Raw genomic sequence first — 14,414 nt, 5'->3', positions numbered from 1 at the left:
TCGCAGGCTTTAATTCTGCCAGCCTGCAAAGGAGGAGCCACGGTTTCCCACGTTTTTCTCCTTTAAAGGAGAATCCATTTTTAAACTTTGTTGATCCATTTTTAAAGTTTGTTCATGACCCTTTCATATATTCTTGCAACCCACTTTTGGGTCACGACCCATAGGTTGAGAAATGCTGCTCTAGAGTCCCTTCCCTTAACTCTTGTCTGCCATGCCTTAGTCCATTTTGGATAGGGTGGCTACCCAAGGTCCCTAGAGTGAACCTTTACTCTGACCACCTGCCTGTGGATCCCCCTTGGATCCAGTTGGGCACAATACAGTCCTTGCACTCTGTTGGCATTCCTGGCCTGTACATGCCCCCTGGGCACCTGTTGCCTTATGGACTATTCACGGCCTCTGGCCTCCTCTACAGTCATGCCCATGTCTGGCAGGGCCCCAATTCAAAGCAGGCCACCTCAGGCCTCAACACCCTTGTTGGGGCCTCAGCCTTTTTGGCATTGTCCCACTTCCTCTCTTGTTCCCTTTAGTTTAGGCCCATTGTGCCTCACCTGGCTTCTGGGCTCCAGCCGAAGTCTCACCCTCTCAGGCCCTGACTCCACCCCTCTTGGGTTTTTGCCCCCCTGGCCCTTGTTCCGTCCCTTAGGCTACAGTGCCTTGCATCCTAACCCTGGCAGGCTTAAGCCGTGTGCCTTCCTGCCACCCTGAGACCTCCCCTGTCTCCATCCCTCTCGGATGTTGGGTCCCTCTCAGACGCTGGGTCCCTCACTTGTCTCTGTCCCTCCTTGAGTGTTGTGCCCCTGGCACTTGGGACCCCCACCTCCCCTTATTATTTCCAAACACTATCAACTAGTTAAAACTCAAACCAAAACCATGAGCCCATGGCCATAACTGAACTCTTAGCCCAGGGGTTTTCAACCTTTTTCAATTAGTGTACCTCCAGCGGCCGGACACAGAGCAGCGTACCCTCCAGTGGTCGAGCAGGGAGTGGGGAGGGTGGCACGCAGCTGCGTGCGAGCTTCCCCTGTATCCGGCCAGATGGGCAGCGCCTGTGTGGCAGCATGGGATGGTTGGTGGTGGCGCTCCATCCCCGCTTGCCCATGCATACCCCTCAGGGCCTTCAAGTACCCCTGGGGGTACACATACCCCTGTTTACAACCCCTGTCTTAGTCCACTGACTGTATACCAGCCCCTTCTCATCTAGGTCTGAGTCCCCTGCAAGACCTTAGCCCTTATGTAACATCACCAGCCTAGTAAAATCTCAATTAGTTATCCAGCAACTACCATCTCTTGCTGCAGTGCTCCTTCCATGGTGTCCTCCAGAGCCAGACTACCTGCCCTGGCTTGGCCCTGGGTTTTTATCGCCCTGGCCCTGGCCCTTTCCAGTCAGGTGATCTACCCTGCTGGACTGTTGCAAGGTAACCCGCTCTTTAATATGCCCTCCTAGCCTCTGTCTTTCCCCCGGCTGTTTTCCTTGTAACTAACTCCTCCTACTGTTCTTTCGGCCTCACATAACAGGAGCCTTCTGGCTCTCTGTTACAATCCCTAATCCCTATCCTGAAGAATTTAGTCCACAGCACCAGTCCTGGAAATTATTATGTTTGTGTATACATTTACGTAAGTTGGTTGTGCAACTGATATAAGAATGCTTCTGTCCCTGCCTGAGTACTTAGTGAATTGGGAACCAACTAGAAACAGGAGACATCAGTTAGGTGCTCCATGTAAATACAGCTGTGCTTGCTCAGGTTGTACAATGTTGTAGACCGAGAGTAAGTCATGTACACAGTTTGTTTTCAGAGAACAGTGTGTGCTGAATATATTGAAAATGGAGTGTCTCATTTTATTTGTCATTTATACTATATCAAGATGTTACTAATACATGAGTGCTGTCAAGACTTTTGTTACAGCTTATCATCTCTCTCTAAATGTGAAATGTGGTTTTCAAGTACAGCATGTAAATTTTACATTTTAAATGTTTCTAATATTTTTGTAATGAAGACTGTGTTTAGGGGAAGTTAAAGGTCCCACAGCTTCACTCTTATCCCTGTTGAATGCAATCCTATCTGAGCAAACCTACTTGTCTCTGCTGGGCGTTGGTGTTCCTGCAACAAGACTCTGCCCATGTTTTTCTCCTCCTTTCTCTGTACTTGCCCATGGGGTTATTTGTGCTGAGAATTTGTAGGATTCTTTCCCAGCAGATTGCATCAGTCATAGGAGAACTCAACTACCCTTTAGAGGGGTATTGGAGGACGGGCATTTGAGAACTTTTTAGGGGTGCACGATATAAATTTTCAGGGCTGATACCGATATCCAATTTTTAAGGCAGAAATTAGGCCAATACTGATCTCATTTCTGATGCAGTGTGGAGAGCTGCTTCCAGCTGGTAAGTCCATTGTGGTGGAAGGGGAGGGGGGGAGGGAGAGGGCATGGGGGGGGCAGATCACCCCCCTGCCCCCCTCTGTGAGGGAGGGGACAGGGGTAGGGGCAGGTGCTGCCCAGCTGGTGCAGGGCGGGGCATGGTGGAATGCGGGATGGAGCCATGGCTCATTGGGGGCAGGGAGGGGGAGCCACTCCCACTGCTGCTTGCGCCCTGGGAAGGCACAGGGAGGCATATGTCCCCAGATCTGCATGGGGCGGGATGGGCAGGCTGGAGACAGGGCTGCACCACACTTTTCTCACCAGGGGCTGGGCTCGGGGCAGGGGCTATGGAGGGGGCTGCAGCCACCCCAGATTTTGCCGTAGCTCCCTCCCAATGCTGCTGATGCATGCCTGGCATAGCCTCGGCTCTTCCCGACTTAACCCCCATCTCCCCCCGCATGCTGGGAAGAGCCAGGGCTGCACTGCGCATACGGCTGCACTGGGAGGGAGCTACGGTGAAATTTGGAGTGGCTGCAGCCCCCTCCGTAGCCCCTACCCCTAGCCCAGTCCCCAGTGAGAAGAGCACGGTTCACCCCTGGCTCCAGCCCGCAGCTGCAGCCCGCCCCCCCCCACTGCCCTGCACAGATCTGGGGGCACATGCCCCCATGTATCCTCCTGAGGTGCCTACAGCAGTGGGAGCTGCCCCCACAACAAGACGCAGTTCCGTCCCAACCCCCGCCCTGGCTGGGCAGTGTCTGCCCTGTCTCCACCCTCATGGGGGTGGGTGTTATCTGCCCCGCCCATTTCTTTCCCCTCCCCACTCCCCTTGCACTACAACGGACTTACCAGCTGGAGGCAGCTCTCCACACTGCCGGCTCTGTTCCTCACTGCCTGAGTGCTGTGCTGTGGCTGTGCACCTGCACAGGCATCTATCAGTCAGATTATTGACTGCATTGGGCTGATTTCCAGTACAGCCAATTTGCTTTATATTGGTACTGATCTGCTATCAGACCAATGTATTGGTGCACCTCTAAAGCTTGTGGTTCCTGCTGCTGAAGCAACAGTCAAGCTCTGCCCCATACCCCAAGGTGAATAAACTGAGACAAAATTAAAATACCCCTAAACCTGAGTCTGTGACCCTGTGGATGATGGGGATGGCAAGAGTGATGAGCTAAAGCTTGAGTAAGACCAAGCTAATTGTGCAAAGAAATCATACCCTTAGGGTTTTGTTACATCTTACGCTGTAAGCTGCACAAATGTTGATCAGCACTAATGCCAACTGTCACGAAAACAGAAATTCCTAGTCTTGCAAAGTCAAAATAACCAACTAATGATTTCCGAATTGAACCCTCAAACATCCGGATTTTCCCACCTGGTAAGTTTTTGTGGCGGGAAGGGATGGGGGAGAGGGAAGAGGTGGCGGGGGGATTGAGGCCCCCACGATGAGGGAGAGAGTGAGGCAAGGGCCAGGGTGAATGGGGCGCCAGGGCCAGGGAAGGTCATCCAGAGGTGTGGGGGAGGGGGCCGGAGGTGGGCTGTGGGCTTCCTGCCACCAGGCGGCAATGGTGTCCTATGGCTAAGCTTCTGGGGCAAAGGCAGCAGGGTGCATAGCCCTGAGCCTGCAATGGGCAGCCTGCCTCTGCCCCGCAGCCTGCCTCTGCCCCACAGCCTGCCTCTGCCCCACGTGTATACCCCCCCGTGCCTCTCCTGGGGCCTCCCCTGGTGTGTGCAGCTGCAGGGAGCTACTGCCCCACTACCTCCCTCACTGTGGAGGCCTTGATCTCTTCCCTTCCTCCCTCCCTCTCTCCCCCCCCCCTTCTTCTTCCACCAACCAGCTGGGTGCTGTGTGTCTGTCTCTGTTTGTCTGCCCCTCACTGCCAAGCCACACACACCCCAGCCCTACTGCTGCCTCTCACTCCTGACCCACAGTATCCCGCATCCTGCCAAGGTGTGTGGGCAACCTCCCTCCCCAGGCTCCAAACCCCATGCACACACCCACAGCATAACTGCCCCCCCCCCCCAACATACCCACTTCAAAAATAGCATCTTATGATTTACATGCCAATCTCTTGCTTTTTTTTAAGAGTTTGTTTCGTGAGTTTTGGTGTGGTGGGGTTGGCAATACTGGATCAGTGTTCATGCTAGCTTGGAGTTTGGAGCAGTCAGACCCATAGTTTAGAAACCTTCGCTGACTGTCCCCCACCTGCATAGCTGTAACTTGCCACCAGAGGTGTAGCTCTGAGTTGCCACTAGAGAGCTGATGAGTCAGATCAGGCTTCTAGCCCTGCTCTGTGGGATACTGGAGGACTTCAACCTGGGTAGCACGTCTGTGGGGAGTGGCTACACCTTAATGGAACAGGAGCTGGGTGGTGTGGATCACAAATAATCCTGCTCTGGAGCGGTATAACTTTGAGCCACACTGCAAGTGCTTAAAACATAAGGTGTTAATGTGTGGACAGTCCAGGGGTTAATAGCTCCAGGAACTGCCCCAAATTACCAGGTAACAAGGCTGTTGGATCGTGCTCTTGCTGTTGGCTCCACACAAATGCAAGGATTTGCATACATAAATATATGGTGGATTTCTAGGTTGGCACAGGTTGTGCAGCTGTGCTATCCATTGGAAAATCTGACATATATATATATTGGGTCAGGCTGATCCTGGCAGGGGGTGACTTGGATAACTATCATCATCTAATTTCCAAGTTGGTGGCATTTCAGATGGATTTACATTGCATTTCATCACTACTAATAAAGATTGGATGGCAAATATGCTTGTAGCTACATTTAGTAGGGTTGAACAGATCTAAACAAGGGTCTTTGTAATAACTTCAGTTCCTAGCCAGAAAAGAATCTGGCTGCCTCCCTACTTGTGCAATGCATCACCCTGTGCCTGGTAGTAGTAACAAATAATGCAGCGTTGCTTGTTTTTGTTGGTTTTTTTCTGAATGGTGAGAAACATTCAGAGCCATCCCTGGGGAGAGAGGGGGCATGAATCGGGCAACTGCCCCGGGCCTCGCACTTTTTGGAGTGCCCTGAAGACAGTGCCGTACAGACCCTGCAGACAGTGCCATTGGCACGTGCCAAGGGCACCACTACTCTGCACGGTCACGGTGCACTGCTGACTTCACGCTCTGGCTGCTCACCACCACCCCACCACCCCCCGCACAAGACCTGCACAGGCTGATATGCCCCAGGCCCCACACACCCCTAGTCAGCTCTGGAAACATTAGTGGGGTTACTACCGCACAGCGCTCCACATACAATTCCTTATAACGGGCAAAGCAGAGAAACTTTTATAAAATATAAAACTTCTTTTTACATAGCACAAAAAATGCTGAACATAATAGCAATTAATTTGTCAGCTTTTAATGTGATTTCATTAGAGTATTAGTCCATACTTTTTAATACAAAGAAATAGCTAGGAAAATAAAATGGGGAAAGGGGATCTAGATAGCTTGATGTTCTACTACATAACAAACATTTTCCTTAAAGCATGGACAAACATCATCACATTCACTTGTGTTTGGTCCCGGCTATAGATTTTTTTCTGTGGCCGGATCGAGCAAATATTGTCACTTCTTTCTGCACCCAAATATACTGTCAGGTGTGTGTGGTTTCTACATAAATACTCCTGGAGATTAACACTCCAGATGACTGTAACTGCCAGTTTGGAGAAAACTGACTTATTTTCTCGGTCATCTGATAGTACCTTGCATATAGCCAAGTTCACCATCCCCTTTTCTTCCCGTCCTTTATGTTGATTACTCTACAAAGAAATAAAAAGGTGGAAATAGTGAGACTATAGTGATTAGAAGGGAAATTGTTGGCAACATAGGAACATGTATTTTTAAAAATCAGGTGTTGAGTTATGTTAGGTTCAATTTGCTAGAGATAACATTATTCTCAATTGGCCTATATGTGACCTTAACTACCGTCTTAACCTTTGAGCTGTGTTTTAATCAACAAAAGGATTCTGAAATGTCACCAGTGCATTTGTCTTGTTTGCAGGGGTGTAGGTTGTAGCCGTATTGGTCTAAGGACATAGGCAGACAAGGTTCCTTGGGTGAATTTGATATCTTTTATTAGACCAACCCAAATAGTTGGAGAATAGTTATTAAGCAAGCTTTCGAGTTCAAAAACCCTTTGTCAGGCTAAGGAAGTTTCAGCAGTTGCTGCGTGCTCTTCCTGGATGGAATGAAAAGTAAAGAAGCCAGGGGCTGGGCTGGGCTGGGCTGGGCTGGGCTGGGGAGTCAGTTGCCAGGCAGATTATAATGTATCAAAAATCCAATGTCTATGTTTAGTCCCTGATCTCTAGTATCCAGGAGGTTGATGAAATGGAGCTCATAGGCTCATCTCTGGGAAGTGTTGTGTAAGTTTCCCTTGAGGATCAGGACTGAGAGATTGGAGAGAGAGAGTGGCCCTTCCTGTGAGAAATGTGCCCCCACCCGTAATTGGGTGTTTCTGTCTTTGATAGATTTCTGGTGTGCGTTCATTCTGGTGTGCAGTTGTTGTTTGGTCTCTCCTACGTATTTTCCATTAGGGCATTTGGTGCATTGGATGAGATATATGTACATAATTACATATGTACATATATCTCATCCACGTATGCAGCCATAGTATGAGTTGTAAACTAACCCCCCTTTCAGGGGCTGTCTTGTCCCTCTAGTAGTGGGTGTAGAGGACCAAGGGTGCCTACATGCATTTAGGAGCCACGTACTAACTCATGGTGCTTTCATCTGTATAAGAGGGAAACTGTCTAAGACTGAAATTGGGGCCCATTGGAGAATCGCCTTGTATATCACACCTATTTTGTATGTACATGGTGTGAGCAGGGTGCAGAACGGTTGGGCTGAGAGAGAAATCATGGAAGAAAAGGGCAGGGACTGAGCCAGCAGCGTAGACCAGACAGTGAGCAGAGGGGCTGGGCGGTTTCCCTTATGAGAGAGAGAAACTGTTTAGGATGTAACTCTTCTTGTGCCCCTGGATACCATCTTAGGTTTCACTGTAAATAAGTGTTCCTGGGTCAAGTCTCCAAGGAGGTCTGCTCACTCTACCTGAATGCATCCTAACTTCTGCAGAGCTTCCCTTTCTAATCGCACTTTCCTGCATATTACCTTGAGGAGGAGATTAATTTTCATGTTCTGACATTGTCTACACAAACTTTCACACAAAGTTCTAATCCTCAAAGGGAACTTACAAAACACTTTCTGTAGACAAGCCTATGAACTTGACTTCATAAATTGGCTGGATACAAAAAATCATGGACTCAATATAGACATTGGTTTTATGACACATTATAACCTGTCTGACAGCTGATTCACCAGGCCTGACCTGACCCTTTACATTTTTATGTGGTGGGAGAAAACTCCCTGGGGTTCATTGTCTAGTTGCATAGGGACTAGACAACACGGGTAAAGTTTATTGCAGTTTATTTGCTTGAGTAATGATTATAAAGCCAGTAAAGAGGTAAAATGACTCCCTTTCAAGGGTGGGGTGATTTTTTATATTTTTTATAATAAGGCAAAATTACAGGGTTAATAAAAAGCAATACTTGGGCGGTGCTTCACAGATTTTTAGAACAGCATATTTCTATTAAGCTGAATTAGCACTTTCTAAAAGCTAAAAGTTAAGTAACAGTAACATTATGATAGGTTAGTAAAAACTTGCACAGTAGTAGATACTTGTTAAGGACATGATTACTGTACTTAGAACAATGGTTTTTTTGTGTTGTTTTGTTCCTTGCTGTATTTGGTTTACAGTACATAGATACAGATTCACTTGCTGCATTTTACTCAGAAAATGGTTAATACAGTTAAAATGATTACTTGACACAAGCAAAGGCTTAGCTATTATTTTGCCTTGTGGTTAGCGGCATTGCTAGGCCACAGGTTATGCTTTGTATTCAGCTGTAAAGCTAATACTTCTTAATAATTTAAATTATTGTTAACTTAACTATTTTATTTTAGGGTAATAACAAACATGCTCACCACATTATTTTCCCTCAGCTTTTCTCCCCTCCCCTACTTTTCTGCCCTTTGTCTCCTTGATTTCCTACTATTTCCTTCTTCATTGAGATCCTCTTTCTTAACGTGTATTATTACCACTATAGTGTTTCCCATTGGCCTTTTTCCCCCCTGCCTTCCTCCTCTTCCCTCTCCTGCTTTACCTTTTTGTTTTTCCTTTTCTACCTATTTATATTTTCACTACATTCTCACACTTTGAGCTTCTCTCATTTCTGTTTTCCTGATTTCCAACTATTTCCTTTTTCACTGACAGCCTCTTTTCTACCTTGTATTCTATCGCTGTAATGTCTCCCTGCAGCCTTTTTCCCCTGCTTTCTTCCCCCTCCCTTCTCTGCTTTATCCCTCTGCTTTACTTTTTGTCTTTCTAATTTCTACCTATTTACATTCTCACTGACATCTTGCCACACTTTTAGCTTCTTGCATTTCTTGGAGCCTTGGAACAGCAGAGACTTCCTATGCCTGAAGAAGGGTGACTGCGCCCAAAAGCTTGTCAGGAACTTTTTTCCAACTGCTCAGTTGGTCTAATAAAAGATACCACAACTACTCAAAGAACCTTGCCTGCCTATGTCCTTAGACCAACACAGCTACAACCAAAACCCCACCTACACAAACTTCAGTAATTTTTGCTAAGGGCATGCTAAATCCTTAGCAACCTGATGCTAAATCTTTGTCAGTTTGCCTGAACAGTTAGTTGATCATTTAAAATATAAAAGTTGTCTGTCTAAACATAGGCAGACAAGGTTCTTTGGGTGAATCTGATATCTTTTATCAGACCAACTTAAATAGTTGGAAATTTTTTTTTAACAATCTTTCAGGTTTAAAAACCCTTTGTCAGGCTGAGGAAGTCTCTGCAGTTGGTGTGTGCTCTTCCTGCATGGAATGAATAGTAAAGAAGCCAGAGGCTGTGCTGGTATGCATGCAACACAGGGAGTCAATGACGATGTAAATTGAGGGGGTCAGTGGGTGAGAGACAGGCTGGGGGGGGAGAGAGAAACATACACGTGTCTGTCTGTCTGTCTGTCTGTCTAAACATACACTTACAAAATTCTAGGCTAAAAATGTTTCGTTACTTAGTCCTTTTTTTCTTTTGCTTAACTAAGAGATGAATGCAATTTCTTCTAAACAGTGCTGGGGATCAAAACTTTGGATCGCTCTGAGATGTCTGATATATTTCACTGTCCGTTTAGGCACAAAGCATTGCTAATTTTTTGGCAAATAGATCTATTCTGGAAAGTGGTATTCATAATAAGCAAAGCACAAATTAAGAGAAGTTCACACAGTTACGTGTATCTTCATTTGAAGTCGTTCTTTTTAGTTTATATTTTACAACAATAACAATGAAGTTTCACTAGATAGTTTGCCTTTTCTTCCGTATTCCTTTGCTTGTTCATGCAGCTTCTGATCGTATATCCTACTTGGTAATGTGATGTCTCCTCACAATTAGCTTCCTTTTGTACAACCTTCATTTTGATAAATGACCTCCTAAATTGGAATGCTTAACTTTATCTTTTTTTAATTATGCAGAATTGCACAGCACTATATTCAGGTAGACACATTTGTTTCTTTCATGAATCAGTATAGCTGTATAATCTCTTCTAGTTTGTTTATAAAGCAAACCAAAATTAAATCCTCAAATGGTACTATAATGTAAAGGGTACCATTTAACTCTTAAATTCCCATCTCCCATTGTGTCTGATGCTGTGGGATAAGTTGTGACTCTTTGAACATTGTGCATGGCACCTTCTGCTTAAATGTTTGAATCTAGGAAATGAGCTGTTTGTGCAAGAAGATCAGTCTGGGTTGTTGAATAAGGACAGGTGCCTGTCTGGTTTTTTGGTAACCAGAATGTGTTGGATGTCCCTCTCAAGGATTTGTTGTTGATTTGACTTACTGGTATATGAAAACTGGCTGCCTTACTGTTAATGTCATTGAATAGGTGGTGTTGTGGTGTACTTCATTGCTATACATAGGTAATGTGTAGAGGGGCCACATGCCCTCCCTGAGACTGGCCTCTGCCAGCCAGGGAGTGGGGGCACTGAGAGAAGCGCCAGCCAGTGCCCCCCCCCCGTGTCCCCCCCCCCCCCCTCCGAGATTGGCACCAGCTAGGGAGTGTCAGGGAATTGTCAGTGGCACTTCCGGCTTTGCCGCTGGCACTTCCAGGGTTGGCAGTCAGCTGCTGGGGGACCCCCCAGACTCGGGAGGCACCAGTCGCCCATGCTTCATTAGCTATATGCACTCTTGCAGAGTGTCATGGATAGGTGCTGAGCAATATCCAGAGAGGAGTGCTGGCAAATCAGTCCATAGCTTCTGCTCGGCACTGTGCTTAAAAGCCAAGGAAGGTGAAGAAACCAGTATTAAATTGCTAAAAAAGAAAAAAAAAAAAAAAAAGCATAAGGTCAGGAATATGGAGACTTCAATTCCTTTCCTATCTTTGATATTGACGGAGAGCTTTCTCTCTTCTACAGAAATTTCGACTGAATGTGGTACAGTCTTGGACTATTCTTACAATTAGTTACACTTTCTAGAATGGTGCTGAATGTAATCTGGTGGCAAGTGTGAAATGAACTAAATTGTGCAGATCATAATTTTCTATTCATCTATTGATTTTGAATTAAGATCTGAACAAAGTACTTTACATACGTGGAGCACTGTCATATTCTTCTGTTCAATATGAGCAACACAGCTAAAACGATAAGATTAAGGTTGTCCACGACAACTGGTTATCCTTCAGCCTGGGCTTTTGATTTTCTTCTTTTGAATTTCTCTTGACCTACCAGAGAATTCATGTCCCCTCCTCTCCCCAGTTTGGTCAGTTGATCAAGTGATATTTTATTTTTATAATTATAAAGTAAGTCAAATGGAGGAAGATCCACTAAAACTATTGAATTATGTCTTCTTTTTTTTTTTTATAAAAAAAAGAAAAGAAAAGAAAAAAATCAATTAACCAAGAAGATGTTAAAAGAATAGCTTTCTCAAACAGTTCTGTTTTACTCTCTTCACAGTATAGAGAAGACTGCAGAAATAAAACATATCCTCCTTCAGGGCCTACGTAAGTATCTTTAAATGATTGGTAAACATTACAGCAAAAACAGTGAATAAAAAAATGTTTGTTTCTTATCAGATCCCGTTAAAAGTAATTAATTAAACATCTGTTGGATACTCTTGGACGTTGTACTGTAGACATTTTAGAAACCTTTTTTAATGTAAACTTGTTTCAGGTACAAAGGGAATGTTCCTACGTACGTCATAAATCTTGATTTACCTCCCTACAAACGATGGGTTAATGTGATGAATGACAAAAAAACAGAGGTATGAAATGAAGTGTTTGCTCTAAATTGTTTTCATTGTAGCTTGTTTACAACATTCTGTTATTCAGAACCACAGATAAGAGTTCCTTAAAACTGTTATCCAATTAAATATTTCAAACTTCAGTCTTGTATACAACTGTGATGACTCCATTATAATGAAGGTTTTAGAGTAAAATAAAATAATTGTGCTGAGAATTGTTTAATCCATGTGTGACAAAGCAAGATCTGCTGGTAACAATAGATAGAATGTTTTGAAGTGTAATTTCCTCAAGTGATTGGCCAACTTTCTCTTTATTACGCATTTCCTCTCAAATTTAAATAAATGTTTTAAGGAAAAAGAGTGATATGCAAGAGAGCTTTTGTGCAGTACGTGGCAGTGACAGTGTAAACTCCCCAAACATCCCACCCAACATGCCTGCCTCCTAGTCTGAAATAACTGACTGGTGATGAAAGAGTATCTAATTTTTTTGTACCCATTCCCTAGCTGGCTTTTCTAATATAATAGATGAGGGAAGTCTGGCATTTATAGTGGTGGTTTTGTGATGTAGATGTTTCCTTGTTGTAAATTAAAAAGAAATTACCAGCATGTAGCAGCCAACAGAAATTTTTGTATAAAGGTATACTTCCAATATTAAAAGAGATGCAGGCTTTGTTCATAACATTTTGTGATTTAAGAGTTTGGGTAACCCACTGAGTCCCAGGAAAACTACTTGTATAACTAGGTATTCTTAAGACACTGTGACGGGCATTTTTTTTCTTACCAGTAACACCTGCTTTCTTGTTCTCTTAAACATGTATTTTTCAGCAAAATGTCACACTGAAAATAGCATAAAAGTTTCTTGTTATCAAGTTCTAGTAATTCTTGTGTTTTAAGATCTTTTATTATAACATTTTTTTTTTCTTTCTAGTTGAAGAATGTAATGAAGAACATTAAAACCTTAGTAAATGAATTCTTCCCTGGTGGCAAATTTTCTGACTTTGTGGAAGGTAAAATGGTAAGTATTTTCAGCTTCCGTTCTTTGCAACAAACTACGTGCTCCCGTCTCCAGAAGGTTGTCTTAATTTGACAGGCTAAGCATTCTCATGTAATTAATATTCTTTCAAAGTGTAATTCCTCAATTAGTAACATTCTAAGATGAATCCATCAAAACATAACTACGCGTAGTTACTACAGATAAAGCATGTCTACATGTGCGCTGTGGTGACATTGTTACTGCATCATCATTTAATACTTCCTTTTGGAAATACTAAAAGATGGTGCAGTAACACCTCATACTGTGCTATGTGCACTGTGCATGGTTTGGGGCACCATGTTGCCATAGCGATGCGCTATAACAGAGGTGTGCATTGCTGTGGCATCACAGTTTGTGACTGCCAACAGTACATCGCCTTAGTGCGTTGCTACAGCGACATAGCATCATGTGTAGATGCACCCGTAATTATTTAACTATCCTATTAAACTCATTTTTTAAATGCACTGTCTTGAGTTAATGACAAATACAATAAATATCTGAACACAGCCCTAGTTGTTACTGGGACCTTTTGCTATTCATATTCTCCATTCTGCATGAGTTAACAACAAAAATGTATTTTTTCCTTTTAATTTCCTGCTTGGATCTGAACTATTTGCAACTCTGCCCAAATGAAGCAGAATTGCATTGAAATTCAGCAGTAATCTTTGCAGTTAAAATTTAAAAAGATTGTGCTGTTCAGATTTGCAAGGGGTAAAATTGCTGCTGTGGTAGTTGGGAGACTGCTGATCTTGACTGTGGAAGACATAAATGTGTACATTGCAATTTCCATATTCTAAGTGCTTTTTAGAGACCTTCCCAGTAGTAGACTGACTACAACTATAGATGTATCTAGATATCGATATCTTAAAACATCAAGATATATAGATTTTTTTTTAATTTTAAATTGGCTAAAACAATCAGGGATTGTAAATGCTTTTTTATTGCGGAGGCTGTTAATAATTTGCTCTTGGATGTTGGAAATTCTTGAAACAAAACTTCAGCTGGCTGAGCCAGGTAGAGGATAGAAAGGACTGAAGCAGGGAGTGAATGTGTGTTTTGTAGATGCAGGACTTTGTGCTCCGCGGATCCTGTAGGTAAAAGACCAAATGAGACCCTCTGTGCTATTTATAGCAGCCTTACATCTGGATTACTGTAGGGGTGGGCAAAATACAGCCCACAGGCCAGATTTGGCCTGCCAGGCCATTCGATCCAACCCACAGGGCCCCTAAAAAATTTAGAAAATTAATATTTATCTGCTCCTGGCTGCCTGTCAAAGATGACAGGAGTCAGGGGTAGTAGGACCCAGGGGGAGCAGGCAGCAGAATGCAGCAGTCCAGCCCTGCCTCACCCCCAGCCATTTCCCTGCCTTCCTGCCCCTGCACTGCTCCAGCACCACATGGCTCCCAGCTGCATCTCTGGACCGGGGAGCACAGGCCTGTGCCGGTACCCTTGGGGTGTTCGTAGGGCACACCCCATCATACACATACACCTACACCCCTGCAGTGCCATACACACAGACCACCACACTCCACATATCTACCCACACCCTTCCACACACCCCACATACCCCCACAGCCGCAGCCCTCCAGAAACCTACACCCACCCACCCCCCACAATATACAAGAGTAAGACTTCATTTTAAGCTATTATATACAATCACCTTTATGTACACTACACAAATACATGTAAATCAGTTCAAAAATATTTTTGATGTC

General features: G+C 44.4%; 1 protein-coding gene across 1 annotated transcript in view; it reads left to right on the top strand.

Moving 5' to 3' along the window:
* Window positions 1-14,414, top strand: part of ASAH1 (N-acylsphingosine amidohydrolase 1) — a 35,871-nt gene that overhangs the window by 3,655 nt on the left and 17,802 nt on the right. The window contains exons 2-4 of the mRNA XM_014594875.3: window positions 11,381-11,427; window positions 11,597-11,687; window positions 12,595-12,681. Of these exons, the coding sequence (XP_014450361.1) occupies window positions 11,381-11,427; window positions 11,597-11,687; window positions 12,595-12,681 (225 nt within the window). The remainder of the gene's footprint in view (window positions 1-11,380; window positions 11,428-11,596; window positions 11,688-12,594; window positions 12,682-14,414) is intronic.

Source organism: Alligator mississippiensis, chromosome 2, assembly GCF_030867095.1.
Source record: "Alligator mississippiensis isolate rAllMis1 chromosome 2, rAllMis1, whole genome shotgun sequence".
Lineage (NCBI taxonomy): Eukaryota > Metazoa > Chordata > Crocodylia > Alligatoridae > Alligator > Alligator mississippiensis.
The sequence above is the reverse complement of the archived record's forward strand: the minus strand, read 5'-3'. Positions and strand labels throughout refer to the sequence as shown.